Source organism: Cryptomeria japonica, chromosome 9 (assembly GCF_030272615.1).
Source record: "Cryptomeria japonica chromosome 9, Sugi_1.0, whole genome shotgun sequence".
Lineage (NCBI taxonomy): Eukaryota > Viridiplantae > Streptophyta > Pinopsida > Cupressales > Cupressaceae > Cryptomeria > Cryptomeria japonica.
The window spans coordinates 520,149,964-520,174,134 of record NC_081413.1 but is presented as its reverse complement, the minus strand read 5'-3'; the positions used below and the strand labels follow the sequence as shown (position 1 = coordinate 520,174,134).

General features: G+C 39.6%; 1 protein-coding gene across 5 annotated transcripts in view; it reads right to left on the bottom strand.

Annotated features, from left to right (window-relative positions):
• The window catches only part of LOC131066901 (uncharacterized), a 401,673-nt gene that overhangs the window by 79,931 nt on the left and 297,571 nt on the right, over positions 1–24,171 (bottom strand). For all 5 annotated transcript variants that reach the window (XR_009111744.2, XR_009111745.2, XM_058001780.2 and 2 more), the window contains exon 21: positions 22,426–22,581. Coding sequence is in view for 3 of the 5 variants with exons in the window: in XM_058001780.2 (XP_057857763.2) it covers positions 22,426–22,581 (156 nt within the window). In the remaining 2 variants the exon portion in view is untranslated. The remainder of the gene's footprint in view (positions 1–22,425; positions 22,582–24,171) is intronic.

Here is a 24,171-nt window from a genome sequence, read left to right as displayed (position 1 = left end):
CTGACGGCTCTCCGGACCTAATTTGGGACAACTGGTCAGCAATGACATAGCTCTTGCCTGGTTGTACAATTATTGTGAACATGAACTCCTGAAGGAGCAGTAGACACCTACTTATCCTGCCTTGGATGATGGACTTGTTTACCAGGTACATCAAAGCTTGGTGATCCACATAGAAAGTGAAGGATGTCGCCAGCAAGTAGTGTCAAAATTTATGTATGGCATAGAACATTCCGAGGGCTTCCCTCTTGGTGGTACTATAGTTCTCGGCTTTCAACATCAATCGACTGGCAAAATAGATGGGGTGATCCAACCCATGTCCCCCTTCTTGCGCCAGTGTAGCCCCAATGGCATAGTTTGAGGCATCCACGTGTACGTGGAATTCTCGGTCCTAGTTTGGATAGGCCAGAATGGGTGCTGCCACCAGTCTCCTCTTGAGTTCCTCGAATGCTTCCCCTTGTGCTGATTCCCATATGTATGGTTTGCCCTTCCTTGTCAGTTTGTCTAGTGGGAAAGAAAGTTGGGCAAAGTTTTCGATTAACTTCCAGTAGTATCCAATGTGTCCCAAGAAGGACTTGACTCCCGTCACATCAATGGGTGATTCCATTTCTACAATTACCCGTACCTTATCCAGGTCAATTTTCAGTCCAGCTTTACAAATGATATGGCCCAACAACTTCCCTTTTGGTACCATGAATCTGCATTTCCGTGGATTTAACGTGAGCCTAGCCCTTCGGCATCTCTCCATGCACTCTCTTAGCGCCACCAAGTGAGCGTCTTTGCTACGGAAAATCAACCAGTCATCCAAAAAGGCTTTAAAATTTCCTACAGACATCTTATCGAAGATGTGAAGGACTATCCTCTGGAAGGTTGCGGGAGCATTGCACAACCCGAACGGCATCCGGTTGTACGCACAGACTTTGTCCTCCACCACAAAGGTGGTCTTCAACTTGTCCTCCTCAACTATCGAAATCTGGTTGTATCCCAAAAAGCCGTCCAGAAATGAGTACATTTCATGGCCAGCCACTTCCTCCATGATGCTGTTTGTGAAAGGTATAGGGAACGGATCCTTGATGGTGACTATGTTGACACACCGAAAATCCACACAAATGCGGATTTGGTTGGCCTCCTTCTTCAGTGAGATCACAATCGGCGAGACCCACTCACTTGTCTCCACCCGAAATATGATGCCGGCCTCCAACATCCCTTCAATCTCTTTGTTCACCTTGGCAGCATAATTCTTATTCATTTGGTACGGCCTCTTCCGTACCGGTCGGGCTCCCGGGACCAATGGTATCCGATGGACACACAATTCTGGCGGGACCCCCTTCAGATCCTTGTAGGACTAGGCGAATATGTCCTTGTACTCCATGAAGATTTTGAATGTCGCGGCCTTCAGCACCAGGCTCCAATCGTCGCCTACCCAGATATTTCGGGGGTTGGTAGTGTCTCCTAAGTTTGTCTCCTTCACGGTGGGGTCTTCGTACCGCATTGGTCTATCCTTTGAAAATTCGTACGCCGGAACATCATTCACTTTGGCGTCTCCTTCCTTGTACTCCGTGTATTCTGGCGGAAACTCCTCGCCTGGCTCGTCCTCAATTTGCAACATGTGACAAGGAGGGTGAAACACTTCATAGTCTTCCATTTGCCAGTGCAAGAGTCCATTCAATGAGGAAGTGTCATCTTTTGAGCATCCACCGAGTTCAAGCACTCCTTCGTCGTTTGGTTCCCTCTCGTCTTTACCTTCATAGGAGTCCCACTCCCATCTGTTTGAATCCTCCGAATCCGAGTCAGATGACGCAAGTTCCTCGCTGACAACCTGGGTGCTCAGATCAATGGTGTACTTCCACCCCCCTTTCTCCATGGAAAGGGTGTTCTTCTTCCAGTCATGGTTTACCTTTGCTGCAACCAGCCACCCTCTCCCTAAGATGGCGTCATACCCCTTCTTGAGAGGGATTACCACAAAATCTAGTAGGAAGGGTTGTGTGCCGATGGTCACCGACTGGGCCATCAGGGTGTCGAGTGGCTTGATGCCGTGTTGGTCTGCACCAGAGTTCCCAAACTCGCCGTGAGTCAGGCGAGTCGAGCCAAGCTCGGCGAGTTTTGCTGACTCGGGACTCGGACTCGGCGAGTTTTGACCATAGCTCGCCTGACTTGCGAGTCAGGCGAGTTATGGCAAAACTCGCCGAGTCCAAGCTCCAAAACTCGGCTGAGTCCAATCAGGTGAGCTATGGTCAAAACTCGCCGAGTCCAAGCTCCAAAACTCGGCCACCACAAGTCAATGTTTTGACTTGTTTGACAAGTTAGTATCTTCGTCAGGATTCATATATGGAATATAACATTTAAGTATAAGTGACATTTCCTTATGTCTTTTCTCTTTCTTGTACTTTAAGTTATATTCCATATATATTGTCAGGATGTTTGAGAGTGGTTTCGGACCTCCATGAGTTATAATGCAAAATCTAGTTTTTGGAGGATCCTTCAAATTTCCAGACTTAGTCAAATTTCAGGCCATTTCAGGATCAGGATGACATTCCAGACTTTTTAAGGCGAGTTTACTCTGACCTTGATGTAAGGGATGGGACCTAGGAGGACACTATGCATTCAACCAAGGTTTGATTTAGCAACTTGAAGCGTGACCAAATAGTACACAAAAACCCTAGGAATGATCTAAATAAACCCTAATCACTCAATTGACCTAACCTCCTTCACTCCACCTTGAGGAGATCCACCTGATTTGATGACCTTTGAGAAACTCAATCCCTTCAATGCAAAGGCTAAGACACTAAAACGACCAGCAACAAAACTAAAAGAGCTAACCCTAGAAAGCAAAAAGTGGGGGTCTTGATTTGCAATGGGGCGATGTGTGAGTACCTCACAACAGGGATGTTTCTTAAAATTTTGAAAAAAGGGGTTGAGTTGGGGATATTTCCTACCTATCCCCACATCCCAAAAAATCCCCCCATGGGGCACAAGGTTATTTTTGGCAAGGGACATGTCTCTGAGGAGCATATTTCAAACCCTTCTGGCCTCACAATTCCCCCTTCATCCAACATATATATAGCCTAAAAACTAAGAGGTCCAAGAAAGACCAAGGTCAACTATAGTCCCAAGGTAAAACCTAAGTTCAAAAAGCACACTATTTAATGCTACCATACACAAGCATTCCTTACAGTTTCCAAGTGAAGATGTTCATGATGTCTCATGTTGGTGCTCCCAAAATTTCAATTTGGCCAAAGAAAATACTAAACAGAAGCCCCAAACAAGTAGATACTCTACCAGCATGCCTTTCATGGCATAACAAGCTAGCACACATTATAATTGGGCTTTATTCAATAACGGGTGCATGAAACAAGTTTTAAATTGTCAAAAATCTCTTAATTTCAAGGTCTTTTTAATTTTGCCGAGTCATTGCCGAGTCACGAGTCGAGTCGGCCTTGCCGAGTCCGAGCCGAGCTCGAGTTTGGGAACTTTGGTCTGCACCTACCAAGTTGAATGTGGGTGGCCATAGTGTTGGCTTCCTGAGCTTCTTCCACGTATCCTCCGACAACACATTCACCCCCAAACCTCCGTCCACGATGGTGTCTTTGAGGATAGCCTTGAGAATTCCCATCTCTACTACCGCACGATGCCGACCACTATTTAAGGCCAACAACATTGGGTCAGCCGAGGGGCTGACCGGAACTTCCACTTGTGTCGCACCTGAAAGTGCCTGCTCAGTGGTTTGTATGGAGCTGAAAATGGCGGCTCTCAGTAGTGGCATTGTGTCTAGAAGGTCCTTCACCCTTATCGGCACCTCCATCTGCAGTACTTGCCTAATTATGTTATTTTCGGCTTCAGTACGGGATGATGTACTCACCACCTCTTTGTTTCATTGTTCAGTCATCATCTCATGTTCAATGTTGGCTTTTGCCTCTCGTAATCTCTCCTTCTCCGTACGGGGGTTGGGATAAGTGGCCATTTTGGTTTGAGCACAGGTGATTGCCAGTACTTCTTTATCACCAATCTTCTCAATGTTGAGGAGGTTAACCTCTGGCTTGGGGCAATTTGTCTCATCGTATCAGAGCTATGATCTTATCATCCTCCAGGGTAAAGATGAATCATTGACTATCAATCAAGAATATCCAGGACCACACCATCTGCACTATTGTCAAATGTATACAATATTACGAAACTCATGGAATAAAAAATCCATGTCATCATATGATCATCATCAAATGTTTCATACAAATACCAAAGGTAATACAACTACAAGCCTATGGCTCAGAGGAGCTAGCACGGTTGCACCCTTTGGCCTCGACCCCCTGCGAAGGCGTCTAAGGTAGTTCCTGGATGATTCGACAGCCATAGCTGCTCCCCGTCACACCATGCCATGCTCACCAACATCAGGAACATCCATGTCACTATCTGCCTCTGAATCTCCTATCTGTGCTCGTGCTCTTCGCTCCTCCTTTGCCATGGCTACAGTCTTAGGCTCTATATCTACCTGGTTGATCCAATCAGTGTCAGACTCGGAAGTTAAATTTTCCCTACTTCTATTGACACAGTTTCCCCCCATATTGGCTGGCATGTTGTAACTCTAATTTTTCTCATTCTCAGGCGGAGGTTGAAGTGAACAAAGACGAGACCATTCATTTTTAAAAAACTTTTTAAAATGTTTTTTTTTGTCATTTTACGTAACCCAGCCAGTAGTTGAGTTTCAGGCACTGGACTCGCCGAGTTTGGCGAGTTTTTGCCAAACTTGCCAACTCGGCGAGTCTGGCAAGTCCGAGTCGGAGTCCCAGAGACTCGGTGAGCATGTCTCGGACTTGGACTCACCGATTTCCTGGCGATTTTCGTTTAACATACATAAACCCTTCTCCCTTAAAACTGAAGTAGTAGCAGGGTTTGATATATTAATCATCTAATGATATTAATCATCTAATGAGGAAAATAGATAAGCACTTTTTAATAACTAATTGAAGAATATCAATCAATTTTAATATATTGAAATAGATCAGGTAGGGGACATTACAGTCAAATTTATAGAAGGAGCAAGCAATTAAAGGCAAAATTGATATTTTGCATACATTTCAACATTGGTCAATTCCTGACCTACTAAATGAGCAGGGTGAAGTGAAAAGCTTGGAGGACTAGAAGAAAGAGTTTGATATGAGTGTGCCCACGATCCTTCTAGCAATTGATGATAAAAAGAAGTTGCAAATGGCTACAAATCATACTTTTCTTGATAAGATTATTGCACCCAACATTGGGTATGGCAAGTTTATAGTGGAAACCAAGGCCACATTGGATAATAAGTGCAGAAAAAGCCTGGCCCAAGTGTAGCAGCTATAGAACTAAAAATGGCCTTCAAAATTTTCTATAGCACAGTGGCATGCAAAATACTGTGTTATTGAGCTTAAAATAGGTACTCCAGAATAATGGAACAGGAATGAGAATAAATGTAATTCAAATTAAATTTCAGTTATCTTAGAAAGGAACTTGCCAGATCAAGCAGATCACCGGTACCTTATGGTTACAAAATGGAACTAAATGTGTTTGATTTGCATTTCAATGGGTCATCAAATTTTAGTGCCTTTATCTTTCAAGTTTCCCTTTGCCATGTGTCAAGTCTTCAACAACATTGTTTTCTTCAACATTTTTCAGTTCAAGGAGCGTCCACATCAGCAGAAGCAGTTAGAGGGAGCCCAATCATCATCGAAGGATTGTATTTTCACGACAAGAAGAACTTCCCTCCTTTGAATGCAAATAGTTTTTGTCTCTTATGCAATGTAAAGATAACTTTGGCATATTCTGAATTGATTAATAAAATTTTGCAACATGTACAAATGATCTGAAGCTTGTTTGCTCCCTTACTTTCCTATACAAGGGAATTCAAGATCATTTGTACAAGGTTCTGAAATAATGTTTTGAGCGCGTAGATGATGTAGTGTGTCTATTTTAGAGTAATCGAAAAAGGTTGCAGAGATTTCGTGTCTATGAGCAATGTCAACCATGCAAGCAATTAAAAGAAAAACACTTTGAGATTGTCTCCTATTGTATTCTCATCTTTCAAATGAATCAATATATCAAAGGGTATTTTTATTTATCTTTACAATTTTGTTGTGAATGTGTGGAATGTTTTATAGGTTTCTTTTCAGGGAAGAATTAAATTATATAAACACGTTACTTTGAATTTGAGGATGCAGTAGTGATCATTAAGTAGAATCTTAAATGTGTTGCAATCAGATGTCTATGTAATGCATGGATGACTAGGATTAAATGGTTGGATTTAGCTTGTTTCATAAACATAAAATTCTCCGTTAATTGACTCCATTAATCTAGGATTCAGGCACCAATCAATCTAGGATGTCCAGATCTAATTCAGAAACAATTCTAAGAATCAAAATCCATTTAATTTCATGTTTGTAGGTATAGCTTAGTGTAGAATTTGTTCTCAACCGTGCAAGTACAGATAAAATAACCATGAATAAAGCCAATTCAAGGTTAAATGTAAAGGCCATGGTTGAAACCCATTGAGAACCATCTGCTTAATTACAACATTAGTCAATAATAACTTCAGATCTTTAAATGTTGTAAAGGTTCACTCGCCTAGGTCTAGCAAAGCCTGAAGTGCAGAGGATTGCAACCTTTGTGGTTGAATCCTGTTCGTTGGCCACTGATCCAAAAACCTGTTGATAGAGCTTGGCTAATTCTTAGGTGTTTTTGGGAAATCAGTTGGAAACACCAACACATCCTAAGCTAGAATCCCCTAGGGCTTGGCTCTGATTTGTCTTTAGGGATTTGGGATTATATAACTTTTAGAGTCGACATGTGGAATGACCCACAATGCCTTAGAACTTATAGTTACCCTTAAACATGGATATTTTCTAGATATAGATTACCATAGAAAATAAAGTAATACAGACCTTAAATTCATCACTAACCTCTAAAATGAGATATATTTCAATTACGGGCCTCAATTAGGTAGATAAATAGACTAATCGAATTAATGAAAGATTTTTAAAAGAATAAGTTGGAAACAAGCTCAAATTGGGAAGAAAAAATGCTCTTTAAATAATTCACTTCAATGATAGTGTTTGGCATCCATAGACTCACCTTTCAAAGTGATGTATGGTTTAAACCTCTCAAATCAATTATCGTAGATCTCCAAAATTTCAAGGATAAAACATAAATACTACACCAAATGCTACAAGAAATGCATGAAATGCTGATTGGAAAATAATTAAATAAAGAGCTCAAGTAAGAAGAGATATAAACAAAAAGATCAACATAGAACTCAATCATTGGGCAAGGGAGGTAATATGCATCTTAGAATCAAACCCAATAGTACGCCTTCTCTAGGAAAACCTAGTAAACTATACCCTAGATATTGTGGACCATTTATAATACTGGAAAAGAATAATGAAGTAGCTTACAAACTCCATATACCACCTCATGTCAAGATACACCCAATAACCTATAGTTACAAGTTTCCTAAAGAAGTGACTTGAGTAATGTCAAAAATCAACATTATGATTGACTCAAAATTAGAAAAAGAAGATAAAGAAAATGAACAAATGGACAAGTAAAGCAGCACCTAGTTGACTACTATGGTAAACCAATAGAGGAGGCAACTTCGAAGAGTTCTAACTTTAGCTAGCCAAACCAAAGGCAATGAGGTTTTCCATTGGTATGGCGTTGTTGCATACCTAGCTAGGCCTATATAACACATAGAAGCTATCAAGTGCATACTCAAAATCAAAGAAGCAAAAATTGCGAAAAGCATACTCTTAATTGCCAAAATCGTGTTTTCGAACATAATCGTGGTCAACATTTATTGACCAATTTCTTTTTGTTTACATGTTAAAATCACATTTAAATCACGTGCAATGATTTTCAACCATTTTTTATCCGTTTTTCTTTACGATTAGTGTTTCCAATGTTTTTTCTTCCATGCAACAAATTCAACAGGAACACTAAGACCAAATTTCCCAATTCTGTTTACTAGCCCCACAATTAGCAAATTATAGACTTGGATCGAATACATTCCCTAGCCCTTTGCCCCTTCTTACAATATTAAAAATAAGGGAATAGATGTGGTACTTTCTCCTATTGGCCAAGCAGAGAGAAGGAAAAAGCCCTTAGACAACCCCATGAATGAATTATAAATTTTCAAGTATTTAAAAAATAAATTACCTTTTTATATATTTTATGAATTATAAATATTTTAATATATATTTGCTAATTACAAATATTTTTAACATATATATTTGCAAATTATATATAGGCCTATTTCGGGTTCACTCGAAGCTTTGGCAACCATAGTTGGAGGTGTTATGTACATGCACTCATTCACAAGGGGGTTCAACCAGTGTTCCACGACCGTTGGGGACGGGGAGACGAGGGGACGCGGGGACGGGCTTCGGGGACAGGGGGACAAAGGGAAAAAGTTTTAGGGACGGGTTTCGGGGATGGGGGGACTTGGGCCTAGGAGGGGGAAAAGCGTTTCCGTGGAACACTGGGTTCAACACTCCTCAATTTGGGCTTGATCTTCATCCTATATACCATGTTTGTACAGTGGCACGATGTGATAACGTGAATCCGCTTTGGAGGAGCTATATATATATACCTAAGGCCCCAAACCCATACCCTTACCCATATGAGGATTGGCAACTTAGCTTTTGTGTTTGTTTAGAGTAATTTTACCTTGTTTGAAAACCTCTGTTGGTGTTCATCAATATACATTTATAAAGGTTATTTGTTAGCTACATGGAATTTAGGCTCTTTGTCATTAAATAAATTACTTGTGATGTATAATATTATGTTAGAATTTAGGTCCAGCTCATCTGATTCAATCTGCCTGCACATACACACAAGATGGGGATCTAAGGAGGTAGGTTTGTCTAGTACAAACCCAAGTGAACTCAATGAGGATCCAAGTGGACCCGACTAAACCTAGTGTGAACTTAATGAACTTTTTGCATTTTTTGATTTTTGATTTTCTAAATTGTTTTTGATTTTTCCTTTTAAAAATTATGAAAATGGTGCGCACCATGAATGTCTATGCAGTTTTGAAGGTCTTCATTTGGGCTTGACCCAAGACCCTATGAGGGGCACCACCCCTTGACCCAAGACCCCACAAGGGGTGCCACCCCTCGACCCCATTGGAGGCATTGGCCCTAGACCCTTGCAAGGGGTGCTGCCCCTTGACCTCACTAGAGGCATTGCCCCTAGGCCCCCACGGAGTTGTGGGATAAGGAGCCAATGCATACTGACTGGCAGTACTTGTGGTTCTTCAAATATTTCGACATCTAATGCCAATGATGTCGATGATTAAACCAATATGACATTGAAAACTAATTGTTGAACTGGATATTATAATTTTAATATTGAACTTAATGTTTGAACAATGAATATTTTATAATATTTATCATTTATGTTTTAAATTTCGATTGAAAGGTTCTAAGTTGAAAGTGGCATATGAAATGAACAATAAAAATATACATTCTATAATTCATAGGCTAAACTATTAATTTTATTTGCTCTCTATATCACCATGCTATGGAAATGTCTATAAATCTCAAATACAAGAAGTTTTTGTCCCTTTTTCTACTTTCTTTTACATTTTCTTCAAATTTGATATTTGTTGTCCTCATTTTTGGATTCTCAAAAATACGACAACCCCTACAAATTTTTGCCTAAAAAATGTCATTTTTGTCTCCAAGGCACGTTTTACGAGGTACAAAACTCACATTTGATAGTGTCAAATCATTGGGGGTGTCTTTGCCATCATTGTCCAAGTTTTGGTGAGTTTTTCTCTTCCTTTTCCTAGCTTTCTGTATAATTTCGGGTTTCAAAACAGTCACAACAAGTTGAAGATTTTACTCTGTGGCACGCTTCCCGAGGCAAAATTTTGACTATTCCTTCGACTGCCTTAATTGTCAGTCCATCCTTGAACTACGTTTCGAATTTCGTCCAGTTCTGGGTTCATTTGCTATGTCTTTCCTTCAATTTCGGGTTTTAAAATCCCGACAGCAGGTGGAGAATTTTCTTCAAACTGCAAGTTTTAATGATGTCCATTGTTTTGGTCTTTGTAGGGGAATTTTTAGCTTATTACATGTGCACTTTTATTAAAAGATGAATACTTGTAATTTGTTTTAAATTTCCCTTTTTTTTTTAAATTATTTTTATTGTTTTTTGGCTTTTTTAGTTAAAATAGGGATTTTTTAGAACCGGATTACATGTTGAAAGTTCTTCCCATTTTCTTGAAGACGACCTTTCCAAAATCTTTTCATATTCATTTCCATCATCTGTACATACCATTTCATCCACTCATTTCACACCTTCATTCATTTTCCCCATTTAAAGTCCACCTACGGTCAACCATCCAGAGCCCGAAATTGGTCCAAAATGCACTCAAAAAACACTTGAAAATGAGTTCTAAAGGTCCAATTACAAGTGCAAACTTGTAGTTACCCATTACACATATGAAGTTGCATGTTTGTTCCCCGCAATTGTAAGTTAATGCTCTTGTTTTCCCCACACATGTAATGCAACTTCCAAAACCCGAAATTCACTTGTGAGCCCATTTTCGCATCAATTTATCTCTTCCCTTGTCAGTCCGGTTTGCACACACGATCTACCAAATCAATGGATTAACGCATGGGCCTTATTTTGCAAGCTGATTTCAAGATTGAAGGATGATACAAAGAAGAGATACAATAAGAATTCATGGTTGAGAACATAGAATGCTTTCAAGACAAAGATGGTCATGACATAAAAAAAGGAAGGCCGCCCTTTCCCTCTTGAAAAGCCAGTACTACCCCAAGCAAGAAGATAAGGATGCAAGTTCCCGTTCCGTTTCAAGATGTCTTTACCAATCCAGAATACTTCAAGTTCTAGCATCCTAAAGCGACATGATGATCATCACAGACAAAGGATGATGTAGTTAGAGTCGTGTCTTTAGACACATGGAATAATTTTAGTTATGCATTTGTAATTTTGTTTTGACAAGTTACATGTAAAAAATAACTTTCTAATTGCAAGTTAACTCATTACTTGCACTTTTGTAATTACATGTAAGGCAACTACAAGTTGTGTTCAGTTAGGATTGTAGTAAGAATAAGTCTTAGTTAGTTATTGAATAAGTCTTGGTGGTTGAGAGAATCTCTCAAGTTAGTTACGATCCTCCCACCTTTTTCTCAAGGCTCCTCTTCTATAAATACTTGAGAGGTCTATTGTAATCTTTATTTTTTGGAAAGCAAGCAAAAACTCTGCCAAATTTACAGCAAGAAGTCTTTGAGCTTATGTATGTGAATTGAAAGTTTTGAAGAATAATAAAGAAGGATTACTCAAGTTTTGAGTCTTTGAGCTACACGTTTGAGTTTGAATCTTTTTATTTCTTCCATGCAAAGTGTTTCTAAAGGAGCTTAGTCTAATCTGATTTGAAGTCTTTGAGCTGCAAGTAGAGAAGATTAATTAAAATAGGAAAATCTCTAGAAGGAGCAGCAAGTCTTTGAGCTTGCGTCTATACTTGAGGAAAAATTATTGTTTAATAAGAAATAGCACCAAGTCTTTGAGCTTGCATTAGTTCTTGTCTTTGTGTTGAAATAATAGATTATTCCAGTCTTTGAGCGATTGTCTTTTATTCGTTGTAAATTTTAGTATAGCAAAGGGTAGATAAGACTTCCAATAGTCAAGTCTTTGAGCTTGACATTGCTGTCCCGTCCCGAAGAAAGTGACAAGAGTCATTGAGCTTTTAGGAAACTTCATTTCCTTTCTCTCGTTTTCATTTGAAGTTGTTACCATTATTATACATTTTCTTGCTATCACTTTTCTAAGGAGAGAAAAGGATATAGGCTTCCTTGAAGAAAGAAGGAAGACTGCTGTCTATTGTGACCTTTTTCACACATCGCCCCATTACAAGTGGGGACCCTCCCTTTTCCTGCTTTCTAGGGTTTTGTTAGTGTCCTGTGACCTTTTGCTGCAATTTCACCAAGCCTTGTCCAGTTCAGAGCATTTCAAGCCCTGACGATTGAAAGTTAGTTTTTGCAAGTTACGTGATTCCGAAGTGTGAACACCACCAGAGTGCTTAGAAAGGCCAAAGGACGAAGATCGCAATTGATTTGGACAACTTTCTATTTTTAGAAAGTTTGGTTTTTTTGCTTTTTCCTATTTTTTAGGAAGTTTTGTTTTTGGCATTTTTAGCCCAATCCCCAGTATGGCTATTTTTAGAAAGTTTTCCCTATTTTTTAGGGATGTCTACTTTTTGCTTTTTCGGGATGCAAACCTAGGGTTTACACTTGCACCACTGACCAACTTCGACCGGAACTCGAAAATTCCATGTTTTGACCTAAAAAAGCTAAATCCCTAGATTTTAGGCTTTTTGTTTTTTTGGGATGCAAACCTAGGGTTTACACTTGCACCACTGACGAGTACCAGAACTCGAAAATTCCAAGTTTTGACCTAAAAAAGCTAAATCCCTAGATTTTAGGCGTTTTGCTTTTTCGGGATGCAAACCTAGGGTTTACACTTGCACCATTGACCAGCTTCGACCGGAACTCGAAAATTCCAAGTTTTGACCTAAAAAAGCTAAATCCCTAGATTTTAGGCTTTTTGCTTCTTCAGATGATCCACCTAGGCATGGATTTCAAATTTCAAGTTAATCCAGATAAATTTGATTAAGCTGTGAAATTTTGAAATTTTTCTAAAAATCCTCTAAGTCTAGCTAACGAAGGGTTTTTTTTTGCAGGTACAAATGAGGCCATCCAGAAGTCCGCCATGTGTTGAAGAGGCCATGATGGCCAACAGTCTAAAGTCCGCCCATGAGGGGATGTGTTGAAGACCGCCTTGCATGGAGCAACCACCAAAGTCGGCCATGTATGCATTGGGAGGTCATGTGGGAGCACTCCCCAAAGTCCGCCACTATCTTGGAGGCCATGTAGGAGGCACCTCCAAAGTCCGCCATGTATGTCTGCCCAAGCATGCCCAGTGATGGAGGAGCCTAGCCTGAAGTCCGCCATAGGCTAGGAGGGTCATGAGGAGAGGTCTCCAAAGTCCACCCAAGGTAGGGAGAGCCTACAAAGTCCACCCAAGAGCAACCTCCAAAGTCCGCCCAAGGTAAGAGAGCTGTGAGGAGCCAAGTCTAAAGTCCGCCAAGGTAAGAGAGCTATGTGGGAGCACTCTCCAAACTCCGCCATAGGTTGGGAAGGCTATGAGGAGCCTTGTTCAAAGTCCACCTAGGCCATGAGAAGTCAAGTTTAAACTCCGCCATAGGTTAGAGGGCCATGAGGATAGGTGCTTAAAGTCTGCCCATGAGGATATGTGCTGAAGTCCGCCTTGCATGGAGAAGCCAAGCCCAAAGTCCGCCAAAGGTTAGAGAGCCATGAGGAGAGGTGCTTGAAGTCCACCCCAAGGTCTTAAGATGGGAGCAACCTCCAAAGTCCGCCCAAGGTGGAGAAGCCACCAAAGTCCGCCCAAGAGCACCAAGTCTAAACTCCGCCCAAGAGCACCAAGTCTAAACTCCGCCCTAGGCCATGTGAGATAGTTGGTCTAAACTCTGCCATGTGTGTGATGCCACCAAGGGGTGCCACCAACACCTTCCAAAGTCCGCCATACCTTGGAGGGGGTAGGCAAAGTCCGCCAAAACTTGGAGAAGATGAAGATAAACTTCCAAAAGTCCGCCTACACATGGAAGGTCAAACCAAGTCAACAAAAAAAAAAATCCACAGAGATTTCAAAATTAAATCCAAAATGAAGAAAATATCTAAGGATTATTAAATATCTTCAAAATAAATCCAAAATGGAAAGTTTTTTTTGGAGGAAAAGAATATTGAAAGATTATTGAGATGTTAAATCAAAATGGAATGTTTTTTTGAAAGGGAATATTGGAGAATTGATAAATATCTTCAAACATAAATCAAAATGGAATGTTTTTTTGAGATATTGTCTTAAAACTGGGAAACATGAAGTTCAAATTAGAAGTATGAATTGGATGATTTTAAGGGTTTCTACTTGAAGATTTAACCTTGTCTACAAACACTTCATTATCAACTTCATTATTACACCAAGAAGTTCAAAGTTACTAAGGAGAGCTTAGTAAAGTATGTTAGTTTGAAGAACATCTGGAGAAAATTCTAGATATTGCTGGAAGTTGAATAATATTTTTTGGCAAAAGTTTTACAGGATTTTGGAGAAAGGCAACTAGCACGAGGAAGAATTATCTAAACTTTTCTGAATTTTCTGAGTATTCTGGAGAAAATTCTAGCCTTACTTCTATCCAAGTCAGAGGTGAAATTAAAATTATGAATTTTCTGAATATTTTCCAAAATTTTATAAATGATTTTTTTGAAATTTTGGAGGAAGAAAATCATTTTTTTTGGCTAAGTATGAATTTTTTTTTGAAAGTTGACACTTGGTGGTAACCACAACCAGCTTTAAGACTGAGGGTTTTTAGGTGGAAATTCGATTTTTATGGCTAAGTATGAGAATAAAAATGGAAAATTTTCCAACACTTAGCCATTTCGCAGCCCTGTTATTTTCAAAACTTTGCAAATCATTTTCTAACTTTAAAATTTCATTATTTGCTTGCAGACCCCAGACTTTATGAAATTCCAGGTAGAGAAAGATGTTCCTCCAGAGTCGAGAATGACTTCAAAGTGGAAGAACATCAGCGACACCAACCTTTGACACATCAACCTGAGGGAATTTAAGAAGCGAATGTTTGGTCTGGACAACTTTGTGCCTACCATCATTGCGCGAAAGATGATGAAGAGTGGTATCGTGCATGCTGTTGGCTTCCTCCCCACCGTGCAGTGCAATGAACTAGTAGTCGAATGTGCCAAACACTACAATGTGATAACCCCACCTCACTGCCCGATGTAAGCCTTATAACGATATAATAAATTAAAAAGACCATTATTAAAATAATGTAATATATTAATATATTAGGAAAGTAAAATGATATAAGACAATTGTAATATATTAATGTATTATGGAATTAAAACATTAAATAATATTAACATATTATTTGAATAGAATAAAGTATTATATTGGGAAAATTACGTTGATACATTTAATATATTAAACGGGCCATGAAATATTTAAATATATCAAGAATGTAGGGAAGGTCACGTGGACCCCCCCTCTCCCCCAACCCCTCGCGGGAAGTGGTGGGACGGAAAGCCATAGCCTAGGCTGCGCCTACTGTCACACCCCTTCCTTCGGAAGGAAAGTGGTGTGACGGTAGCCGTAGCTTAGGCTGCGGGCCGTCAGACCCTTTCCCACGGGTATTAAACCCAGTCAACCGTTGGGGTCAAGGGAGGATAGGGAACGGAAGGAAAAGAGACGCTGCAGACGAAAGGTAAGAAGGCTCGTATTAATGTTCAATATTATTAATTAATATGTAATGTCCATTGTTAATTAATTAGTATTCAGTATTATTAATTAATATGTAATATATGTAATGTTCATTAACATTAGTTAATGGGTAATGTGGAATGCTCGTAAATTTGTGATGTTAATTATTGTCCAAGTGAATGTATATATATTAATTGATGTATGATATTCAGTGGTCATTAAATATAGGTAAAGGATATAATCATGTTAATTATTGTATTCACAAGTTTACGCATTAGGAAGGAATGTGTAATACAAAGGTATTTAATGAAACTTAATGCATATGTTAAAAATGGTAAAGTACATTGATATATATATGTTAGAGAATACATTAGGAATCCATGTTAACACAAGGGATAAGTTATGAACTGGAATTGATATGCATATGTATGGCTTGGTTGACTAAAACTCAACCAAGAAGAGAAGGATCTGGTCGATCCCCTTTGAGGACTTGGATGATGGAGGCATCACCCAAGACAAGGAATAGACAAAGGTCTTCCTTGGATGGCTTGGGTGTAAGAGGTTATGCCCAAGACATGACTCGATGGTTCTGGCCGATCCCCTCTAAGGACTTGGATGATGAAGGCATCATCCAAGGCAAGGAATAGACAAGGGTCTTCCTTGGATGGCTTGGGTGTAAGAGGTTACACCCAAGACAGGATTCGAACTCGTCTTCGATTTCCTGGAGGGCTTGTGACCAAGAGGTTCCAAGAAGGCGAGCTTCACGGCCGCCTGAGGCCATACTTTCGTATGGCATTCGTATCCTTTTTATTAGATGAAAATTATGATTATGTTAATTAAGTATTAAAGTTAGATTGCGATTTAGATTACTTATATATATATATATATATGTTTGTTAAGTTCTAACAATCTGTTTTGCAGGTTAATGATCTCTAAATAGTAGGGACATTACATACAACCCCATCAGTAAGGACATTGTTGCACCTGATGGAAGAACGCTAGCGAATGTCAACGATGAGGCCATCACAGAGGCCTTCAGGATCCCAGAGTACCACAACACAGTGTATATGACAAAGGACGAAGCTAACAGTCTGTACCATGACACCTAGAGGAATACGATGCCATAGTTAACCATTCCTGGCTAGACAAGCCGAGGAAGGGCGCCTCTAAACTCCAGAGAAAGAGCCTAGTGCGAGCATACTTCAAGGAAGACATTGGGGACATGATTGTCCTGCTCAATAGAATAATAGGAAATCCTCAGGGAGCTCCATTCGAACCCTGGATATATTATTTCATTAATGAAATAATCAATGGAGTAAAAATGTTAGACTGGGCCCGGATGATCAGCGACAACCTAGACAGCCAGCTAAGGAACCTGGAGACAAATAGGACTTTCTTCATGAGTTCTTAATTGTTTTATTCTTTGGCCGAGACCTACAGGTACAGAGGTCTCACTTGTAGAGGAGAAGTTGGGAACAAAAAGAACCAGTTTCTAGCATACGATTGCTATCCCCAGCTCCACATGGAGGAGAAATTCCATTTCAAAAGGGTGAATGATACCTTCCTGATGCACATTACCCGGACACTTCAAGGTGGCCTGCACCAGAGGCTCTCTCAAAAGTCTATGGACTTCATCTATCGGTTCGGGTGTTGGTACATCCAATATCCAAAATTCACTTACCTCTGAATTCAGGGATTCTCCGATCCTCCATACAAGCTTCCAGCTTACCCTGCCAACCGAGTGGTGTTGCTCGAGGTTGTGAGACAATTGGAGGAGTATATAGTGATTCAAAGGGATAAGCAGAAGAAGGCAGGGATGTCCTCACTTACAATTGGTAATGGGCTGGAAACATGTCCATCTTCATAAGCTGCTGCAACCGTTGAGAAGGAGCTGGTGTAATGGACACCCCGGAATGCCCAAAAACCATACCAATTGCTGCTAGGAATTTTATCAAACAGTTTGCATCCAACTCCTTATTTCTCCGTTTAATGTTTTAAATTCCCTTATGGCTCCGGAAATGAAATGTTGGTTTGTTTTACATGGAATTGAAATCACAGATATGGACAAGAATGAAACTACAATAATATGCAAACTGAAAATTGAACTACTGCTGATAAGGTGTTATTTTCAGATTTTAATAAAATCAAATACATGGCAGATTATCAACTCACTAATTATTCCAGCATTATTGACATAATACTCCAGCAATCATTTTCAATCTTGCTGCTACAGTGACATGAATAGTACCCGCATGAATAGTAACTGCGTGAATAGTAACCGCGTGAATAGTGTTGCAGCAATATTAATTTGTCTTCAATAGATCCAATATCTTCATAAAATCATCTCCTCAAAATGGCATAAGCATCGGACAAGTAGGGAAGGAGATATGAACAAACATTAAATCTGCCTGTAGCTGGAAATGCACCCAATCTGCCTGATAATAAAGCTGATAGCAATGGATTCCAAAGGCCAAACCCCAGGGGAATGACGTCTAGAATGTCACAAGAGAGGATAGACGTCCTCTAATGCCAAGAACGGATCTGCAACTCACACATACCAATTCTTCTCATATTCAACATGTCTAATGAAGCCACAAACGCTTTCTTTTATTCTTTTTCCAAGGGTCCACTCAACTCTCATGGGCAATGTGGGATGAAAGATGAGCAATATAAAACATATATTAAAATATTCACTTATGTCTCCCTTGGGTACAGATCCCCATAAAATAAATATTAGAGTAACACTTTAATATTTTACAATTAAATTAAATGTTACTTTAATAAAACTTCAGGCATTAAAATGTATTAGCAATCGGACTCTGAATAATGCGAGTGATAGCTCGTCGGAAAGCTCTCACCGAGGAGTATCAAATCCAAACACCAAAACTGGCCTCCACTATGTCCTGCTGACTTACTAAAAATTGTAAGTATGCCTGAAATTGAGTAAATCAACTTCGTTTTGGCCCAAACTAGAAATGACTAGGCCAAAACACTCCAGGATCCCCTTAAACCCTTCATTGGCCCTCGGGACCATGTAGAACAAGGCTAACGCACACACACTTGGTCAACTGCTAAACTGGGGACATTACAGCTGGCCTGGTATCCCTTCTATCAATACAAGGCAAGAAAAGATTTTGATCCATTCCATAGGATAAAGAAGATTGAAGGAACAACGTTTGAGCACAAACTGGATCTAGAAGACTACTGGGCTAATGCAGCCGATAGCTTCAAGATCAGGAAGAGATTCTGGTCAAGAATCTCGTTGGGTATGGTGAGAGCAACATAAGTATTCAGGGTTGCCGATCAGGTAGAAGAAAGCCTAGAACTTCAGCAGCCCGACTTTGAGAAGATGAAAAATGAACCCTTAGTCTTAATAGATTGGACAGAGGGAGAGAAATCAGATCTAGCAGACCTCATGAGGTCAGTGGTCGAGTATTCAAGGTGGTGGGCGTCTGAAAAGACAAAACAGTTGAAGGCCAAAGGTGTGACCTTGACTTATGAATTAATGGGAGTACATGATACTCTGTCGGTCAATCCTTGTACCTCCGTCGGTGATGCTCGAAATCCAGAAAGTGTTGGGTATCAAAAGATGAAGGAGTTGGTTGGAAGCTCCACAAAGGTCACAGGGAAAAGGGTTGTAGGTGAGAGAAGAGAATCCAGCGAGAGTCGCTCCATCCTAAGTGTTGCTTCCATTGCGCCCGATCAGAGTGCAACTGGGGAGCAAGAGATGAACATCTGTGTGATTGATGATGAAGTAAGAGTGCTTTCCCAGCCAGTTGAGGAAGTAGTGGAAAAGGTCTTCCAAAGTCCAAACAGAGAGCAAATTGAAGCACCTACAATCTTCTTGGATGGCATACCAGCAAACCCAAGACAGGCAAATCATGAGTTTGATCGGAACACTGTAGAACAATCAGCCATTCTGGATTGGCTGAGAGCAAGGATAAAGGCCAAGGTTCCCAAAGAGGCCCACTCAACCAAGGAGGTCACCGCGGCATTCTTGGAGAAGGTGAATGAACCCACTATATCTAAACCACCCAAACCCGCCAGGAAGTTTTCCCTAATTCAGAGAGACAGTGCCGGATTCAGGACAGTCCAGATAGCGGTGCCCAAAGAAGGGAAGACTAGAGACAATGTCACCGCAGATGATTACAAGGTTACCACCATAGAGCTGGGTAAGCCCACCCAGGACCAAGAGATCCAATATTTTGATGACTCCTGCAACGTTCTAAAGACGAGGCTGGCTCATGAAAAGGAAAAGAGGAGGAAGGTTGAAGAAGAGAACCAACAGTGGAAGAAATATGTTCTCCATCTCACTAGCCCACTCAACCATGAGGTTCCACCTACTCTGCCACAGCCTCTTCAGCAGGGATCAATGAAGGACTATGATGATATGAAGGGCTCGTACACTCAAGAAAAGGAATGGATTTCAGACGCTTCGGTGCATGCTGACACACTGGTAGAAAACTTAGTATCGGCACACGAGGCAACTTCTTATTGATTGATCGCATCCAGGATCTAGCCTCCAATTGGGAAGAGGTGGATGAAATTCAAAATGAAATACTCCCTCATCTGAAGTTTATCCGAGGCATGTCGAAGAGAAGCTTAGTGAATGCAGGCATCATACAGACAGGACACAGGTACGACTTCAGCACATAGTACTATACTCTGGTCACTCGGATTGAGGTTCTGAAGAAATCCGAGACCAAGTGCTTCGAGACAAAGGCAAGTGTTAGAGAGATCCTGGGCAAGGTATTCCGTGTGGCGTCAGAGATCTGGAAGAAGGAAAGCCTAAGGGAGAAGCATTTACAAGCAGAGAACCTGAGAGCCAGTATTCAGGCAAGCTTCTTCAAGGATTCAGGGATGATTGACAAAGGCGATCTTTCAAAGATTGCAAACTTCCTCTCCATCGATGATGCCTTCCTCACCCAAGCAGTTGAGTGGGAAGGCATCCTTGCCACATGTACCGATGATGTGGACCTCGTCGACTTCCATATTGGCGGTTTGCCAAGTGTCACCATGGAGGACGTCAAGCTCATTGTGTCTAGATAAGTTGAATCTCTGAAAGAAGAAAGTGGCCACTCACCCTAGAGAAATTAGCAGTTGCGCCACGTGTCACTCTTCCATTTGTTTGAACTAATAGTATTTCGGGAAACCCTAATTAGGGTTTAAGATTTTCAATCTTGGCCCTTGATCGCTGTTTGATCTTGGCCATTCATTTATTTTTGAGAAACTATATAAGGCTACCTCCTCTCATTTGAAGAGGGTGAGGTTTTTGATGTATCGTTGCTTAAGGTCATTTCCAGATAATATATTGCATGTGCGCTGCTTTGTGATCTCTATTATTTGAATGATTTGCATGGTTTCAATTGCCTCAACACTTAGTTAGAATTAATTTTAATTTGCTTTCATTGTTGTTAATTTGAATGAAGGATTTGATAAGTGTCAATTGATGGTGTATCTCCACTCATACTTTTGGTAAATGTATGATTTCCATTCTACCGTGCAAAGTTAGTCTGAGCCCATCCCCTGTGCATCCCAACATCTCGATCATAAGCACAACCCATTGAAGATTGCACCGGCCTTGTGTAGCTGTCCCTAGTGTGGCGAAGCAAGGTTTGGTTTCCCGAGAGCACCCAGTTGATATCATCTCCAAAATTCGTAGGATCAAATTAGCCTTCTCAAACCCTGTCCCCTTTTCCCTTTCTTTGGAAAGTCTAAATCCCAAAAAAATTCCCCCCAAAAAAAGAAAAGCCTAAAATTGCCAAATCCATCTAAGTTCAGCAGTTCAAGATACTTGTCAACGTAAGTCCCCCTTGAAATTTCAACATATACTACCCAAAAAGCTATTCCACTAAAGTCGCTTGTTCGCACATATAGACCTCGGAATTAGTAGTGCTTTTTTAGGAGAGGATAGAATACCATTGGGTATCCTATCCTAATGTTTGGTAGATGATAAAAAAGACACCAACACTGTCCCATCCCGTTTTTATTTCAGTTTTAGATAGATAGGGGGAGCCTTCCCTTAATTAGGAGAGTTTCATACTCACACACTGTGGTTGAAGCCAAGACCCCACAAGGGGTGCCACCCCTCGACCCCATTGGAGGCATTGGCCCTAGACCCTTGCAAGGGGTGCTGCCCCTTGACCCCACTAGAGGCATTGCCCCTAGGCCCCCACGAAGTTGTGGGATAAGGAGCCAAAGCATACTGACTGGCAGTACTTGTGGTTCTTCAAATATTCCGACATCTAATGCCAATGATGTCGATGATTAAAAAACCCATATGACATTGAAAACTAATTGTTGAACTGGATATTATAATTTTAATATTGAACTTAATGTTTGAACAATGAATATTTTATAATATTTATCATTTATGTTTTAAATTTCGATTGAAAGGTTCTAAGTTGAAAGTGGCGTATGAAATGAACAATAAAAATATACATTCTATAATTCATAGGCTAAACTATCAATTTTATTTGCTCTCTATATCTCCATGCTATGGAAATGTCTTTAAATCTCAAATACAAGAAGTTTTTGTCCCTTTTTCTACTTTCTTTTACATTTTCTTCAAATTTGATATTTTCCTCCAAAAGATTTTTGCTGCTATGCTCAAGATAATGGAGAATAGTTTGCAATCAGAAACAAAATAAACAATTAAAACATGGGGATATCATGGTTATATCCTTATACTTCAGTATGAGAACATTATAACTCATCTGACATCATTTAAGACATCAGCAATGACATTGCAGTGTCGGATTGTCTGTCTGACTAATTTTCTGCATTTACTATTATCCCCAGTAACAAGACTAACCTGACCTCATCTAATGCATGTGTATAGGTTCAATACATTAGGGTACAAATGAAACCATGAATCAACTGTGCATGACTACTCGCATTTTGGAGAAGTCACACCAGCCCTCAAGATAACTCACATCAACATCATTGGTATTTACTATTCTTCATAATGGAAGGAATGAAATATTGATATAGGTAATTTGAAGGCTAAGTTTCCACTTGACATTTCCTTTACATAATTTTATGAGGATGAATGGAAGGAAAAAGAAAACAGAAATTTGGAGCACTTACAAGGTCACCACCAATTACATGAATATCCGTGAAGTCACGAGTTTTTGTATAGTATTTCAAATCTGCCTCTTGGCACACAGCTATCTTTGCAGAAAGATCTAAACTCTTAACAAGGAACGTCTTCCCTTGATGCATGTAGACAGCACCTTCATACACCTGCAAACAGATCCAAATTTCTTTGAATGTTCAATTTCAATCAGATCATGCAAAGCTAAAGCAATGCTAAGTGGAAATAGTTCAGGAGCTTCCTTGGATTTTGAAATTTGAGCATAGTAAAGGAGAGAATAGGCTATTACTAAAGGCAAACACTTCCATTCTGAATATAATATACCGCTGTAAATAAACAGAATCTTCAAAAGGAAGAATGTTACAAAGATCAACAAAATAAAATTACTCCAATCAAGCTTTGCTTTGTATAACGGTTGAACTGCACTAATGACAGGAGAGATGGAAACACATGCAAGATATGCAATAAAATAAAGGTTAAATCAATTGAACAAAGAATCTTGCAATGCCAACATACCAATGAAACCAACATTAAGATAATTAACACCAATAAGCTGCAACAACTACTGATGATAAACATTTTCTTAAGCTAGACAATCCCATGACATGGATTTAGAGTATAGAGCAAAATTTTATTATATTATTTCATACAATAGCATTGTCCAAGTAGAAGATGAATTGGAGTTGTTAGCATTTTTGCACAGATGGGGTCCAGATACTCAATGCATGGTTACATTATGCCTCTAACTGTCATGTCCCCTCCTTGATCATTAGGTAGAGCATAAATAAAACAATAATTATTATTATATATTAATTATCAACGAATGATTATTTGAAATTATTAAGTAACTATTTAATGTTATTATATTTAATCATATAAATGAAATCAAAAATTGTCTCATTTATGAGACTTCACGATTTTCCTCTAGGTTGAAAGACAACAAGTAGGGACTTACGCAATATCGGTCTGAGTGGAGATGGTGGTTAGTTTGATAATAGTCATCAGTTATGGTTAGTAGCGATTAAGGAATAATATTGATTATCACAAGGAAGGAGTTAACAGTATCACCGGTGTAAATGTATTAAATAATATTAATATACTAAGAGGAAATACATTATTTAAAATGTCATATGTTTAATATACACATATAATACAAGAAGTATTATATTATTATTTGAAATGAAGAAAGCATTATATTATTATTTTAAATATATATAACAATGAAGGAAGTATCATATTTAATATATATTAAAAAGAGAAAACCGTAATATTGAATAGGAAGGCAAACGCTAATAAACCCCCCCCCCCCCCGATTCCCCCGCACCAAGAAGTGCGACAGTAATCGCATTACCACCGCACCCCTTGGTGCGGAAGGGAATCGTGAGGGGTCACAGCCCTTCGCGAGGCTCTAAAAGGAAGCAGCCACCTCAAGGAAAAGGGACACGGGGAGGTAGAGGAGTAAAAAAAGGGAATTCTGCTGCAAGCGAACAGGTAAAAGGGTAAATATATTAAGGGGGTTATGAATATAGGCAAGGTCGTTGGTAATGTTAATTATTATGTATTTTAAAAGGGATACAAATAGTTAACATTATAATATAAGTAATTAATGGATATAAATAATGAATGTTATAATAAATGCATTAGATAGGTAAGGGAGGGGTTTAATTAATGTAATTAATGTATAAATAATATTCATGTTAGTAAATGCTTTAATGAAAGGATTTGAAATATTAAGGAAT